Source organism: Miscanthus floridulus, chromosome 18, assembly GCF_019320115.1.
Source record: "Miscanthus floridulus cultivar M001 chromosome 18, ASM1932011v1, whole genome shotgun sequence".
Lineage (NCBI taxonomy): Eukaryota > Viridiplantae > Streptophyta > Magnoliopsida > Poales > Poaceae > Miscanthus > Miscanthus floridulus.
The window spans coordinates 124,470,085-124,487,197 of NC_089597.1; the positions used below are offsets into that span (position 1 = coordinate 124,470,085).

Here is a 17,113-nt window from a genome sequence, read left to right on the forward strand (position 1 = left end):
AGTAGCCCCCTGTCGGCCCGTGGGCAGCCGATAGGTGAACAAGGGCGGGAGCCGGAGCCGCCAGAGCCCTGCCAAAGAGGCCCTAAGAGAGGCTCTGAACTCTGTCACCTGGGAGTGCTTCTCCCTCCTAACAGCATCATGGTGTTGAAATAAATAAATTGCCTGTTATAAAAAAAATGAAACAACAAGAAATTCTAGCATAATTCTCACATGAAAATCAGAAGAAATCAAATCACACATAATCTGAGGGCATTGCCTAAGGCAAACAAATAAAACAAAACAAAAATCCATTAAAACTATGATCCAATAATGAGCCTAATAAACCTTTTGCCTTAGTACTAGTTACATCAATAATACTAAGAAATTACACCTGATAAACCACTATAAGTACAACTGAACTCTAGTGTAAGAACAAAATGAATCCATACTAACATGATAGTAAATTAATTCAAAATAAAACTGAAAGACTAATATCAGAATCAAGCAGTACCTCAGATACAAAATAGGAAGATTTATATGGAGAGAGTGCGGGACAAGAAATTACAAACAAATATATGGTGGAAGATTTAAAAAAATACCTAAAACAGGAGGCCCATATTTTCAGAACCTACGAGGCCTCATACCAAATGTAAAGCATTCTCTATGTCATCAAACAAGATAAAAAAATTAAAACAAATCAAAGAATACAACACACAAAGGAAACATAAATACAAAACTCACCAACAAATTATAGTAGCAATCAGATAGCGGCAACGCCAAACATACAACACCTCCATCGAAAGCAGGCTCTATCTCCACACAGAAGAGAAGAAAGATGCTCTATCTCCACACAGAAAAGAAGAAAGAGCACAGAAATAAGGAAAAACAATTAGAATGACTACAATAATGACTGTATGTATAAAATCTCAAAAGAAACTGAGAAGGAATACTCACTGTCATTGTTTCGAGTTACCATCGATGAGTAAATTTCTAGTATTGCGTGTCTGGCTCGGATGGTGTGCTTAGAGGACATGAGGTTTATACTGGTTCGGACAGAATGTCCCTACGTCCAGTTCGTCGCTGCTGCTCATGTTACTAGCACCGAAAGTTTGTAGTAGGGGTTACAAACAGACGAGAGAGGGACAGGTCCCAAGTCTCTGGTGGAAACAATGAATGGGTGCTGAGAGCTCGGTCACTGCTCAGCCGTGCGCTCGTGTGTTTGTTATCTCGTGGTTCGGGGTTCGATGGGTTAGTTGGTCAAATACCTCTCATGGGACGCCCTACTTTCCGTTTTATAGGGCAAGGGAAAGCACGTGTTACAGTGGAGCAAAAAAGAAGAACGAGAGAGAGCCGAAGGCCTTCAAGATCGCCGGGCCCTTCTTCTCCTTCATGCGGGTCCCACCGACCCTGTAGATGTCAACAGAGACGACGCCATGTTGCGGCCTTGTCCGTCACTAGCGCCATGCGCAGGCGTCATCTGCCGGTCATGGCGCTTCACTCCGCCTGGCGGACGTCGTGGTTAACTAACGCGCCTGTCAGTGTTCGTATAAGGGTTAGGCAGAACAGTACCGATATGCCTGACGCTGTATGTGAATCCTCAGGTATAGCCCGTCGCGGCCGCGGGTTACATCGAGGTGTGCCAGTCTCTTCCCTGGTGTTAAAGTTTTCACCCAGGCCCATACACTTAGACCTGGAGTGGTTGGCGGCGGTATGGGACCCCATCGGGCGAGGCGGAGCCCGCGGCCTCGATGTCGGGCGAGGCGGAGTTCGCCCCCAGAGGCCGGGTGAGGCAGACCTCGCGGCCTCGGGGTCGGGAGAGGCGAAGCTCGCGGCCTTGGTGTCGAGCAAGGCAGAGCCCGCCCCCAGAGGTCGGGCGAGGCAGAGCCTGCGCCTTGGGTCGGGAGAGGCGGAGTCCGTGCTTCGGTGTTGGGCGAGGCGGAGCCGATAGCCTCGATGTCGGGCGAGGCAGAGCCCGCCCCCAGAAGTCGGGCGAGGCGGAGCCCGTGGCCTCTGGGTCGGGCGAGGCGGAGCCCGCGGCTTCGGCGTCGGTCGAGATGGAGCCCGCCCCCAGGGGCTCCCTAGAGGTCGGTCGAGGTAGAGCCCGTGCACCTAGGGGCCGGTTGGAGCCATAGTCGCGCTCTTGACTACTGGGATGAATTAATGTTGACGACCATTAGCCTCTCCTATTCGGGTACCCTAGTATTGGTCCCCGACAGTCACTAACGACACAGAAATACCATCAGCAAGGGCCTCTGCCTCGGCCTCCGCCTGAACATCCACAAAACAAAGGACCAACACGTCGAAACGACTCCACCTCCGGCTCTACCTCCGCATACCAGAAAATCATATACAAAAACAAGCTAAATTCACAATGAATATTCAAACTGAATTGCAAGAACCAAAAATATCAAAAGTAAATAAACAAAATACAAAAAACATAAATTTTCTATGGATTGCAAAAACCAAAAAAATTCTAAGGACAGTGCTTGAACCAAACAAATCAAAGTAAATAACAAAATACAAAGAACCAAAATTTTCCTATGGTTTACAAAGCCAAAGAGATTATGAGGGCTCACACAAACAAATCAAAATGAACAAAGTCCATTGAAACTATGAGCCAACAAACGACCAAATAAACTTTTTAAATTAATATTAGATACATCACTAATACCTAGCAAATACACCTGATTAACAACTGTAAGTATACTTGAACTCTAGTATTAGATACATCAATAATACCTCGGAATTACACCATTTTAACCACTGTAACTATAGTTCAACTCTAGTTTAAGAACAAAATTAATTCATAGTAGAGCACTACCTTCGATTTGTAAGTGAGAGCCTCCATACATACTGAGGGAGAAGGACAATTGGAGCCAATATATCACACCTGACAAACAAAATTTGAGATCAAATCATGGAAAATGATATAGACTAGAGTTACTGCTCTACTCCCAAAATGAAAATACGAGTGATTGAGTACCTATATTTGCCACAGTGAAAGATTACTCACAAATAACAAAAGCAAGCTGCAAAGAAACTACAATACTACACAAGCAAGCTGAACAACAGCTATAGAGCAAAGACAAATCAAACATACAACTATGGAAAACTGAAATGGAATACTCACCAACGATGCAGAAATACCATCAACAAGGGCCTCCATCTCAGCCTCCGCTCGAACAACCACAAAACAAAGGACCAACACGCTGAAAACGACTCCGCCTCCGCGTACCAGAAAAACATATAAAAAAAACAAGCTAAATTCAGCATGAATATTCAAACTGAATTGCATGAACCAAAAATATCAAAAAAAAAACTTCGTACTAGTTACACCAATAATGCCTACCAATTACACCAGCTCAACAACTGTAAGTGTTGTTGAACTCTACTGTAACTACAAAATGAATCCATAGTAATATGATAGTAAAACCTAAGTAACCTGGAAGAAAATTTAAAACATTTCTACTCAACATCTAGATTTTAACGGCCAAAAGAGAGGGGGCATGACAAGAAAAGTAGCAACAAAATAAATGGAGCAAGATTTCAAATAATACATAAAATCAGGAAGCTAACATTTCAGAACCTGAAAGCCATCCAACCAAATGTAAAGGATAAACTATGTCAAGAAAGCAGAGAAAGATAAAAGTCAAACATCTCTAGAACACAAAAATTTAGGAGTAGAGTAGTACCTCAGTTTCTGAAAAATCACAAAAAAAACATAGAAAAACCATCATTAATCACCTGCATCTCATATTCCTGCCTGAACATATCCAAAAACACCAGATCAAAAAAGGAAAAAGAAAACTGGCAGGCAGATGTACAACTTGTAACCAAATACTGATTGAAATACAGACCAACGCAGACAAATCAACAACAAAAATGACTCTGCTTCCACCTCGTACATATCCAGCTACGTCTCAGCATACCAGAAAAAAACAAGAACAAATAAAACAAAGATTATTTCAGAGATAGTAGGAGCCTAATGGTCACCCGAGTAATCAAATCAATAAAGACAGAAATTTTTTAAGGAATGCAAAAACAAAAAAATATAAGGACAATGCTTGACCAAATATATCAAAGTAAATTTTCCTTGGATTGCAACTACAATTACATAGTCCATTAAAAAATACTAGCCAAAGAAAGTTAACTTTTTAAACTTAGTACTAAATACATCAATAATACCTACGAATTACAACTAATCAACAACAGTAATTGTAGTTGAACACTACTACAACTACAAAATTAAGAAATAATAATAGGTACATAATTATTAATGCTAATAAAAAACAATGAGAAAGCCACCAAACTTACTCTTTCATCATCATAATAATCACCATGGCCTTTAATCATCAGTATCTGCATTGCATCCCTTAGTTTGAAAATTACCTAATCATTGTCAAAATCAACCAATGTAACCCCAAATGCATTTTGAGCAACTAGAGAAAAAATAATCAAACAAGAGCATCAAAGAATGATGACTACAATAAACAAACCAAGCAAAAGGTAAACAATAAGAAAAAAAAGAATATAAAAATATAGGTTCCACCTACGAGAAAAAATTACAAATACAACAACAAGCAAAAGAACAAAGGAAATGATGACAACACTACATAAATAATCATCAACAAGAATCTAGTAACCATGGCAAATCACCTCCAGTTACTTAGAATGCATCCACTGACACGACACAATGCACCAAAATAAGATAATCAGAAAATGAAACATACAAAACTGGGCTAAAATTCCAGTTGCAGTCAGGACATAATTCCAGAGAAATCAAAATGACAGAAATCATGTTGTGCCTCAACTTCTATAACACCTACAGAAGAAACAATTTACAAACAAACCACACAAAGCAGTTCATATCCCTAATTATCGGTGTCCTGACAAAGTTTCCCATGGCTAAGTACTACCATTGAACATGTCCATCTACACACAAGCATATTCAAACTACAACAAACATCATCAACAAACAAAAATACGACGCCTAAGACTAAACCTCATGGAAATACACGAATCAGGAACAAACAACAAATATCACAACACCACCAACCGGATCTATAATTTCTAAACATGAACTGAAAGAAAAACTCACTGATGAAACAAATCAAAGCCGAAGAAGACTGCGACTCCAACTCAACCCAGGGGTCCGCTACCGCCTACAGGTCCGCCTCTGGCTCCAACTCCGCCTCAGCCACGACCTCCGCCTCCGCCTTCGCCTTCGCCTCGCCATTAAAAAAACTCACTAGCGACGCAAATCAACGAAGGAAATCCCCTACGACTCGCCTCCCCAACACAAAACAACAGGGAGAAGATCAAAACGGCAAAAATCCAACCAAAATCAGGTCGACGACGACGGGATCTACAACATCTAATCAAAAGCTAGAAGAAACACTCACCACCGACGGCAAAATCCACAACGCAGAGGAACACGACGCTGCGGTCTGGCTGCGCATCCAGCCAGCAGAGGCAGTCGTGGTCCTTGTCGCCGTCGGGCGAGACCAGCGGCCCGACGCAGGAGACCAGCAGCGTGGGGCGGTCTGGCACGCACAGCCCGTCCCTGAGCGCCCGCATCACGCGCGCCTCCAGCGACTCGAAGGAGTTGATGAGGATGCCGCGGGCGTCCGGCATCCGGGCAGCCACGCAGATGATGCCCTGGCACGCCTTGCCGTCGTCCACCAGCCCCTGCGGCAGGTCCGTGATTCTGAACGGAGGAAGCAAAGGCGAATGGGAAACGAAATGAACAGTTCAAAAGAGATAAATGCGCGCGTTTCCCAAAAACAAGCTGACAGGTGGGACTCAAGTGTCGACGACCAAAAAACGGAGAGGACAGACCCCAGAGGGAGCGCGAGACGGACGACGCAGATCGATCAAAACTCAAATCCAACGGCCAAAAAATTCTTGTGACAGACCCAAACGTTTTATACGGGCAAAGGATAACTTTTGTGTTCATGAAACGATTTCATGTCGAACACGCAGCAGCTAGCTGTCCGCCTGTCCGCCCGTATCTTCACTTTCTAGAAAATAAAACATTGATGGGGAGCGAGGTGCTTGGCTGTGGTACCTGAGGTGGAGCGATGGAGCACGCGAGGGCGTTGCTGGAGCAGATGGCGCCGCCGGACCTGGGGGAGCCAGGCTTCTGGCGAGACGTCCTGGTGGGCATGCTCAAGACGGCCACTGCCACCGCCGTGGTCGCCCTGGCCGTCATGCTCAGCTTCACGCAGCGCCTGGGGATCGAGGCCGAGATGCTCTACGCCGTCGCGTGCTCCTTCCTCCAGCTCTCCCTGGTCGGATTCGTCCTCCACTTCATCTTTGTCCAGAAGAACGCCACACCATGGATCCTCCTCGTCTACCTCTTCATGGCACGTAACGCACCCTCCATTCACCGTCTATATGTAGTTGCATTGATACGTAACGCACCCAATGGACTCGCTTTCCTGCAAAACCCGGCCGAGCAGGTGGCGCAGCGACAACACGTGCCTGGGCCGACCCAGACACACAATGACAGGCTGAGACAATGATCCGGTCCCCGATCGGAAGGCCTGGCCAAGGTGGGACCGTAGTCCGACTCCGACCCCCTTCTTCGACCGAGGATATGCCGGACTTCTGCTCGTTGCTCTTTCCCGACCGACACGGTCGGAAACGACTGGGAACGACTGACCAGAGCAGGCGGAGCAGATAAGGTAAGGCGCTCAAGTCAACCGCAATACCGAGGACTGTACCCTGCCATGCCCTGCGCACCTGCAGGACGGTGCCATCAGGGTATGTCAGGAGAACACGGTAGAGTCTGCCAGACACGTCAGAGTATAAATAGTATTGTGGGCGCCGTCGTTTGCCGTACCAGGCAAACATGGTAGAGTCTGCCAGATGTGTCTGAACATAAATAATATTGTGGGCGTTGACGGCCATCCCGTACCCGATGGTATGGGCAACAAGACTAGGCAGCACATGTATACACTCTCTATCTCTTTCTCTGACTTATAAGGCCATCCCCTTCAATTATAAAAGAGAATGTGCTCTCTCCTAAAAGCCGCCCAAAGATTGGTCGACTCGACAGCTCAATAGCTCTAGGACTCGACAGCTACACAGTCTACACGCTCTCAACAGTTGATAAGCTCGGACACACAGAGCATACGTTCCAATACTTAGCGCACGTTTGAGCATCCGTCACTCTCTTCCGCTCGGTTTAGAGTCCAACCGGGCCTCTAACACCCATTTTCTCATTCCTTACTCGTTTGTAACCCCACAGTAAACTTCGAGCATCTGGGCTCAGGAATAAAGTCACCGACCGACCTCAACTGCACGTAGGGCCTATTGCCTGAATCAGTATAAATTCTATGTCATTGAGTGCTAGGCCACATCCGATCATAACACATGGCAAAACTACAAATATTTAGTTATTAGTCACTTTTCGCACCGACAGAGAGGGGTTGCGGAGGTGCAAACCATCGGCCATCTTCGTAGAAGACGAGCTTGCCATGGGGTGCTTGTCAGTGGCGCGGTGAGGTCCGGCGGTGAAGTCGCGGACGCAGTGGCGGAGGTGCAAAGGCGGCGGTGGCCGGTGGCGGTCTTCCCGTCGCTGACAACGCCCCCTCACTAGATCGGTTAGGGTTTAGGGACTGTAGGTGGGGCGTCTGACGGCTCAGGTGAACCTCATGCCTTGTGCCCCGCCCACCCTAACAATTGATTTTCTAGAAACTGCTGGCGAGTTGCTCCTAAAAACCGTTGATTTCTCGCGATGGATGGGTAACAACGGTCAGCAGCCGCCCCTAGTAATTGCCTGTGCCATAGTGACGTTCATCAACCAATCTTGTCTTTGTCCTATAGGTGATGGTGATGATATGAACTAGTGCTGGTTGACAACCCCCGCACATCGCCGCGGAAACGATAGGAGTGATGACACCCATGAACAGTCACATTCATGAAACAATTTCATGTCGAACACGCAGCAGCTAGCTGTCCGCCCTTATCTTCACTTTCTATAAAATAAAACATTGATGGGGAGGGAGGTGCTTGGCTGTGGTACCTGAGGTGGAGCGATGGAGCACGCGAGGGCGTTACTGGAGCAGATGGCGCCGCCGGACCTGGGGGAGCCAGGCTTCTGGCGAGACTTCCTGGTGGGCATGCTCAAGCCGGCCGCTGCCACCGCCGTGGTCGCCCTGGCAGTCATGCTCAGCTTCACGCAGCGCCTGGGGATCGAGGCTGAGATGCTCTACGCCGTCGCGCGCTCCTTCCTCCAGCTCTCCCTGGTCGGATTCGTCCTCCACTTCATCTTTGACCAGAAGAACGCCACACCATGGATCCTCACCTACGTCTTCATGGCACGTAACGCACCCTCTGTTCACCATCTATATGTAGTTGCATTGATGCGTTCTTGATTTTGTTCCCTCGATTTTGTAACCGAATGATCAATCATCATCATGCACTCTCTGTTCATCATCATCATCACCTACCTCTGACTAACTGAATTTTGTAACGAACGATATAGGTGACGGTCGCCAGCTACACGGCGGGCCAGCGCGCAAAGCAGGTCCCCCATGGAAAGTGCATCGCCTTCGTGTCCATCCTCGTCGGCACCGTGATCACCATCGCACTGCTCCTCGTGCTCGACGTCTTCCCGTTTACCCCGAGGTACATCATCCCCGCGGCCGGCATGATGGTCAGCAACGCTATGACCGTCACTGGAGTCACAATGAAGAAGCTCCGCGACGACGTCAAGATCCAGAAGAGCCTGGTCAGCTCGAACCCTGTGGTAGCCTGGCGACGTGCTGCTTATGTCTTTTCCTTGCCTAATTCCTGCCTAATCTGTATGATCATCGATCGTGTCACTTTGCAATTGCAAATAAAATAATGTTTACAAATCTTGTTTATTTTCTCTTTTCTGCAGGTGGAGACAGCACTTGCTCTAGGTGCGACGCCACGCGATGCGACGCTCCAGCAGATGAGGAGGTCGTTGGGCATCGCGTTGTCCCCGGCCATCGACAACGCCAAGACCCAGGGGTTTATCATGGCGGGTGAGTCGCCGCTGCAGGCAGTCCAGCAGCAAATTATCATTGATTGCAATAACATGCCCATTTGGTGACACGAGGTCCAAATTAAATAGTCCTCAAGAACATGATCACGGCTGCCTCCACCGTCAGCGGCATCTGCTTGTCGTACCTCTGCTGGCCAGCCTTCTTCACCAAGGCCTTCCAGCTTAAAGAAGAAGTCTTCTGGGATGACTAGCGTGCTTAATGATTGGTACCAAGTATAAGGCCACTCCCAGGAGGCCAGGATATTACGTTGCTGTTTTTAAAATAAGACTAAAATACACTTGCAGTCCACAAATTAACTTGGGAGGTGGTGTCATACATGTCTCAAACTTTTCATTTTTTTATTTTTAGGTCCTTAAACTTATCCTGGACTCCAGCACTAGTCTAAATGGGTTTCGATCTGCTCTATACGTCAGCATGGCATGCTAACTCAGTGTTCACGTGAATCTAACATGTTGGTTCCGTGACCTAAATTTTACGGTGATGCCGTCTAGATTCCAAACTTTCAAATACGTATCTAAGTCTCCAAACTTGCTAAATGAGCCACACGAGATAACTAAACTTACACGGTGGTGCCATATAATTCTCTATCTTTCAAAACTACAGATCCAGATCCCCAAACATGCCCATTTGGTGACACGAGGTCCAAATTATCATTGATTGCAATAAACCGCATGCATGGCTGGTGAGTATGGACCTAGTATGTGGGCCCACATGCCATTCCTCACTCATCTTCTTCCATCTTCCCCACTCCCTATTGTACGGTTGAGCTCCTTCTCTAATTAGTCATTAGAGACACACCTTGTTGGCCCGTCTTTGATGTAGTGTCTTGTTTGTGTGTTTTTTGGCGTAATGCCATGCTCTTATTGTACTTTTGAATCCTGAGAGGGATTGCCACATTTCATTAACTGATCAATATTATAGTGGTCTAGATCAAGTAAAAAAACTTGGAAGAATGATTAGATTGAGACCTTACATACTATTGCGTTCAATATGAAAAAATAGGGATGCAAGTGGGTATTCCATGAACCCCCAAAAAATTAAATTTATTTTTGGTTCACAGATAAACCCACTTGCATCTCTATGAAAGACAGTACTTCACCCACTACGTGACGAAATTGATTTGAGATGTTTTGTTTTGTCTTTACCATGACAAAACACATTCTTGGTAGGACCTTTGGTAGGACCAAACAAAGTCCCTCACAAAGGAAGCCCGACCAACACTTCTTGGCAAGAACAATCCACAATCCATCCAGCTCATGTCAAACCTCACTTAACTACAGGTGAAACCGACCTAGCTCAAATTGCAATTAAAATCTATTTCAGAAGACAACCTTTTTATTTACATAAACGGTCGAAAAGTATCATTGTTCTAAAGACACTTAGTGATTTTTGTCTCTAAAATACCTAATATATAGTGTATTAAATCAATCTATCTTAAGTTTGACCAAATTTATTGAATAGAGCAATAATGTTTTTGACATCATATAAGCTCCATTAGAAACATTATGGAACGTATTTTTAATAACTACTTTTTTTATGTGGTACAAGTTAATATGTTTTTCTATAATTTTAGTCAAACATAAGGTAAGTTGACTTAGGGTAATTAAAACACGCTATATTTCAGGATGGACGGAGTATATGTAAATCGATTTTTAAAGACGAACATCCAAAGAAGTTTTATTTTTTGAGATCTTGTAATGAATATGTTTACACCAAAATTTTGGAGAAAGAACGTGGGAACTCGCAGGCTTCCAAGACTGTGCCAATCAAGGAGGATCGATGTCAACCGATTCAAATACGACTCTGGAATCAGATCTCTTGGGATGACGTCAGCAGGATAGCGATGATGAACTACGGTTGGCGTCAGGAAACTACATATCGAACTCTACAAAAAGGGAAAGATTAGAGTCCAAGTTATCTTAAATTAGGAATGTTTTCGTTTATGCCAGGAATTATAACGAATCGTGCTCGAGTAGGATTCATGTTTGGACTCTGGGTATAAATATCAAACTCCGACTATTGTAAGAAAACAATAATCAATCCAATATATAAGTTATTTACTTTTTTGGCTCCGGCCACCCCTTAGGAGTAGGAGTAGAGTAGATCTCGGCGAGTTCTTCAGCAAGTACGGCTACATCAATCCGGTCGACCTCCACTGCTTGTTATAAGTACCATCATGGCTTATACCTCTGTTCGTACGGCCGCATCGATCCGGTCGACCTCCACTGCGACTCTAGTATAAGTTAGTTATTGATTCTTGCCTAGTTCAAGTATGGCTGCATCGATCTGGTCGACCCTCACTGCATGAACTAGATCAAGGTCAAGTTATCGGCTCTACCATAGAATGGCAGTCTTTGGTAGATTCATTAAGTTACCGATATTGCTTATTGCTTTTATTATTTTTCTAAATTACAGCAATATCAGTCTGCCCGATTGGGATTGATCTAGATCGGCCTTATATCTTGCTTAGCCCATCGTTTGTTAATCTAAAACTGATCTAATCTATACCTTAAACGATGAGTTACGTTTTATCGGCTGTTTTATGTCAATCTTGATCGTGCATAGCGTGCGGTTAAAGCATGTTGCGTCTTGAGTAGATTTATTGGCTAGCGAGAACCGTTCCATGGCCTGTGTGATTCTACCTTACACCCCACTGTTAGCACCGTGAAGTGGGGATCGTTATTTGATAGATCTATTCCTGATAAGGCATGACTTTAACTGTGCGTTATGCCTGAATCGGCAGTTTTAGCGGATATCGAGTGCTTTCACGAACAGTTCACATCACGAGACTGTTGAAGTAAAGATAGGTTGAAAGATATGTTAGCCCCATAATCTTATTATTTAATTACGGCCTGCATGATTCTGCCTCATGCCCCACTGATATTAGTAATGAGTTAGGGTCGTCGAGTCTATCGTTATTTCTACAGCCTGCATGATTCTGCCTCATGCCCCACTGGTCATAGCGATAGATGAGATCTAACATGTTCATTAGATTTATCTTTATTAAACGGTTAAGTGATGTTGAATTGTTTCTTTATATAAAAGGAGTTTGGTTGCTTGTAATCATTGGCTCAACATAAACCAATCATTGTTGACATCTTATTGCCATTGATTAATATTTGCTCAAATAACGACATTTATCTTGAATGATAACCGATTCTTCTTATAGAACCCCATGAGCTTTAACCGATTTCTTCTCATGAGTATGCTAGAATCGGCTATTTAGTCGATCTCCTCTCATATCGGCTCTTAGAGCCTCACATTCGGGACTGTCTGGCAACACCGGCAAGTTTCGCCCTTAATTACTGATGAGCTTTCTCTCCTTGTCAATTATAGGGTCAAATTGACTGGCATGTCTCGGGAGGAGTGCGCAGGATCGACCACCCCTGCGCTGAAGCTAGGAGGATCTATAGCTCCATCGAGCAGACCCTTCCGGCTTATTGCGTGTGTCCTCGGCACGAGATGAAAATTCTGTGTCGACACATGTTTCTGGCAGGTTCGGTGGAACCCCACAATCGTCATGGCGGTTCACAACAACAATGACATCCTTATGCTGCATTATGAAGATCTACCTGATGGGGATAAGGGTATCATCAGCAAAGCTACAGAAGAGTTTCCGAACAAGTGTTTGTTGTCCTACAGCAAAACACGTGACAACACAATTGTTCAGAAATTTCCACTACCAAGAGTTCTGTTACATGGGCAGACAGACACAACTGAAGCTAAAGACAGGCGTTTCTTTAAGGAAGTTGTAGACAAATCTATTCATGATGCCATATCAAGCCATAACGAATCTTTCGTGGACATATTCCACAATGCCATGAGAGAGGCGATTCATGGATTTCCAGTTGGTCAAGGTGGACCGGCTTATTACAACATTCTAGATCCGTCGACCTAAGGGACCAATCAAGTCGGTACCAGTCATCAAGAAGCAGTACCAGCTGGTAGTGATGATGTGCAGATAGTTCAGGGTTTATCTGAACAAACTCAAGAAACTACTGTAAATCAGACACAGTACAATTCTGGACCATCAGTACAGCATGTGCAACAGCCGGCAGGGCAAAGTCAGAACCATGTGATCAATTTTGACACATCAGGCCACATACCATCGTCGGCTCAAAACATAGCACCATCCATTCAAATGATCCATAGAGATATAGATCCTTATGTCTATAATCAGAGACTTCAAGCAGCAAGCCAGCAAAGGACCTAGCAGATTGAGATTCCACAAAGGTATCACTATGGCACGGATTATAACACCCTCCACATGATGCCAAATCTAGGATATCAAGGCATGCGGGATTTCAATCCACAGATGGGTCAGCAGGTGCAGAGAAATCCAAATCCGCAAGCTGATGAATTATTGCTGAGGGTGACCGAGGTGATGAAGAATCAGTTCGGTCTGAAGCCAAAAGGGCTGACCTTTTCGTACAAACGCCCATATCCAGAATGGTATGATTTGGTCGTTCTTCCCACAAATTATAGGCTCCTAGAACATATCAGTCGGTATCTTACACAATTGGACGAAGCGTTAATTGAGGATGCCCATCGAGTTCGTTTCTTCTCTCTATCCTTATCAGGGCCAGCCTTCACTTGGTTTTCATCATTGCCAGTCAATTCCATTATCAATTGGGCTGACCTAGAGAAGAAGTTTCATATATATTTTTACACTAGGACTGAAGAAAAGAAGATTACCGATCTGACAACTATAAGACAGAAGACCAATGAATCGGGCACTGAATTTCTTCAGAGGTTCCGAGAAACCAGGAACTTGTGTTTCTCCTTAAACTTGGCCGATGATCAACTAGCTGCTTTAGCTATTCAAGGAATGCTGCCGATGTGGAAAGAAAAGATGCTGGGGCAGGAATTCGACAACTTGGGTCAATTGGCTCAACGAGTGGCAGCGCTCAATAGCCAATTCTAGAGTATGCGCAGAGATACCCGATTCCAGAAGAGTACCACAGTAGCTGAAGCTTATGATCCATACTCAGTCAATGACGGCTATGAAGATGAAGAAGAAGAGGTTGCTGCAGCTGAATGGAATTGGGGCAAGAAGGCAGTGATGGTGCCAAATCCTTGGGGAAGAGGCGTCGAGGAGAGCTATGACTTTGATATCATCAAATCAGATAAGCTCTTTGATTTCTTACTGGAGGAAGGGCAGATCAAGTTGTCCGATGGTCATGTCATGTTGCCCCCTGATCAGTTGAAGAATAAGAAGTTCTGCAAGTTCCATAATGTTACTTCTCATTCCACTAATGAATGCAGAATTTTCTGGCAACATATACAGAGGGCCATTCAGCAGGGGAGGCTCAAATTTGATACGCCTCGGAAAATGAAAGTTGATGATAATCCTTTCCCAGGAGATCAAAACATGGTTGATGCTAGGTTATTCGAATGAAAAACTAAGGTCCTAACATCAACCAAATCAAAAAAAGCTAGAACAGTCGATCCCAAGATGCAAATATCAGCTGACGAGTACAGAGAGATTAGAAGACATCGTGCCGAGCAAAAGAGCCGATACGAACAGGGGGAGATGTCAAAAGCAGAGACGACAAAGCCACGGGTCACGTCTCGGATTCTATTGAATAAATGGCAGCGGCAGAAGGGAAAGGATTATCAGCGTTGGTTAAAAGATCAAGCATACTAGCATCAACTGAAACAAGAGAGGTATGAAAGGGAACAAGCTGAATTACATTGGAATTGTCCTTTCTTTAGACATTGCTGGAATGAAGGTTTGAAGTTGCCTACCAGACATGACTGTCCAGAATGCAGCAAGCAATATCGAGAGTATAGGCAGTCTCAAACCAACCACCGGTCTATCCATGCTCAAGATGCATATCATCATAACAACATGGATCGGCACTTAAAAAATAAAAGTGTTCATGATCGGCTTGGAAAAAGAGTCGTTGATCAGGACTGGGCTGATCATGAAGAGGAAGGCACTAAAAGAAGATATATGTGGCAGGAAGGCCAGTGGTGCCCAGAAGGTTTAACAAGAAGCCAGAAGAGAAGGGTGCAACACCTAAGGAATAAAGAGATGGAACAGGCTCAGGCATCCGGTAAAACTCAAGTGTGGCGTACTAAGCAAATAGCCGATAGCAAGCAACCATCGGCTAATTTCCAAATGGCTTTTCTGTTGCCATTGAAATTCAGAGCTCCGGTAGATCAAGAAGTTTATTCGGATTTTGATGAGTCAGAGTATGAGGAGATAGTTGCCAAGTTAATGGTTGTACAGCAAGCAATATTTGACAAACCAGTCAAACATCGGCACTTAAAATCTTTATATATGAAAGGTCTTGTCAATGGGAAGCCGATGAACAAGATGTTTAATAGACCGAGGTGCTTCTGTCAATCTTATGCCTTATACTACTTTTTGTAAACTTGGCAAAGGACCAGAAGATCTGATGGAGACTGACATGATGCTTAAAGACTTCGGGGGCAATACGTTTAAGACTCGGGGGGCAATAAACGTCGAACTAACAATTGAAAGCAAGACTCTGCTCACTACATTCTTCGTCATCGATGGGAAAGGGTCTTACAGTTTGCTCCTTGGTCGTGATTGGATTCATACGAATTGTTGCATACCATCAACCATGCATCAGTGTTTGATTCAATGGCATGGAGATGACGTCGAACTGGTTTACGCTGATGAGTCTGTGAGCATCGCAACAGTCGATCCAGTATTTTGGGAACTAGGAGATTTCGAATGTTTTTCTGGCAAGTCATGGGAAGGAGGCTTTATTAGGATCAATAATGAAAGCTAACAGTTGATGCAAGCGATCGGCTCTGAGAGATTGTTTTAGTAGAAAAAATCATGGCTTCACATCGACCATTGGATTAAAGGAAAAATAAGCGTTGAGTCTTGGAGTTGGGTTTAGGCCGACGTATGTGAATGCTGAATCGAAATATAAGCGCGATTCAGAATTAGTGGATTCCTTGAAGAAGTTCTATTTCGCCTAATAGGGTGCTTGACCTGGGTTGATTAATCGTTCGACTTTTTATATGAAAAGTTCTATGGTACGTTATCTTGACACCCGGTCAACATTTGATAGCCGATTCGTTTTCGGCTCTAATAGCCGGTATCAGAAAGGTATCGCCTCTAGTTCGAAAAACGAAAATCTTCAAAGACAATAAAAGCCGATACGATATGTATCGCCTATAGAGCAAAAACAAAAGATAAAAACAGTCATACACAAGTGCATTGTACTAAGGTATATTTAATGGAAAGAACAGGAGTCTTTGTTCATCGGATGACCCTAGATACAATCTAACCAAAGATCTTGTTCACCACATCCTGGGCGGATTTGATGTCTACTATGGCCTCTGCTTCCATGACAAATTCTTCGAGCAGGTCCTCATGCTCCTCAGGGCCGTCGCCATTGGGAAACTAGTCTCCATGGCGTGGAGCTCGTACCCAGTCAGAACTTGTGCTGCGGTCAGCGCCACCGCCGCACCATGACAAACACTGTGGAGGGCGATCTCCTGAATGTGGACCGGGACGTCTTGGAGACGAGCGTCGATTAGAGACACATGTCTTGGAGATTGCAATAAACCGCATACATGGCTGGTGAGTATGGACCTAGTATGTGGGCCCACATGCCATCCTCACTCATCTTCTTCCATCTTCCCCACTCCCTCTTGTACGGTTGAGCTCCTTCTCTAATTAGTCATTAGAGACACACGTTGTTGGCCCGTCTTTGATGTAGTGTCTTGTTTGTGTGTGTTTTGGCGTAATGCCATGCTCTTATTGTACTTTTGAATCCTGAGAGGGATTGCCACATTTCATTAACTGATCAAGATTATAGTGGTCTAGATCAAGTAAAAAAAAATTGGAAGAATGATTAGATTGAGACCTTACATACTATTGCGTTCAATATGAAAAAATAGGAATGCAAGTGGGTTTTCCATGAACTCCAAAAATAATTAAATTTATTTTTGGTTCACAGATAAACCCACTTGCATCTCTATGAAAGACAGTACTTCACATATACACTACGTGACGAAATTGATTTGAGATGTTTTGTTTTGTCTTTACCATGACAAAACACATTCTTGGTAGGACCCTTGTAGGACCAGACAAAGTCCCTCACAAAGGA

The 17,113-nt window shown here is 44.5% G+C and overlaps 1 protein-coding gene across 3 annotated transcripts; it reads left to right on the top strand.

Moving 5' to 3' along the window:
* Nucleotides 1–7,971: 7,971 nt before the first annotated feature.
* LOC136521006 (UPF0014 membrane protein STAR2-like) lies at nt 7,972–10,044 on the top strand. 3 transcript variants are annotated; one of them, XM_066514727.1, is made up of 4 exons: nt 7,972–8,303; nt 8,471–8,716; nt 8,870–9,041; nt 9,086–10,044. In XM_066514727.1, the coding sequence occupies exons 1-4, from the start codon at nt 8,022–8,024 to the stop codon at nt 9,205–9,207; spliced, it is 822 nt and encodes a 273-aa protein (XP_066370824.1). In that variant the 5' UTR covers nt 7,972–8,021; the 3' UTR covers nt 9,208–10,044. The 3 variants fall into 3 exon arrangements, with proteins under 3 accessions (XP_066370824.1, XP_066370822.1, XP_066370823.1); XM_066514725.1 differs by having other exon boundaries at nt 8,471–8,758; nt 8,870–10,044; XM_066514726.1 differs by having other exon boundaries at nt 8,471–8,734; nt 8,870–10,044.
* The last annotated feature ends 7,069 nt before the right edge of the window (nt 10,045–17,113 follow it).

Bases quoted from the DNA above. Each gene is read 5' to 3' on its own strand.
- LOC136521006 (XM_066514727.1), top strand. From the start codon at position 8,022: ATGGAGCACGCGAGGGCGTTACTGGAGCAGATGGCGCCGCCGGACCTG. The intron at 8,304-8,470 runs GCACGTAACGCA...CGAACGATATAG, and splicing joins TCCTCACCTACGTCTTCATG to GTGACGGTCGCCAGCTACAC. The intron at 8,717-8,869 runs GTCAGCTCGAAC...TCTTTTCTGCAG, and splicing joins TCAAGATCCAGAAGAGCCTG to GTGGAGACAGCACTTGCTCT.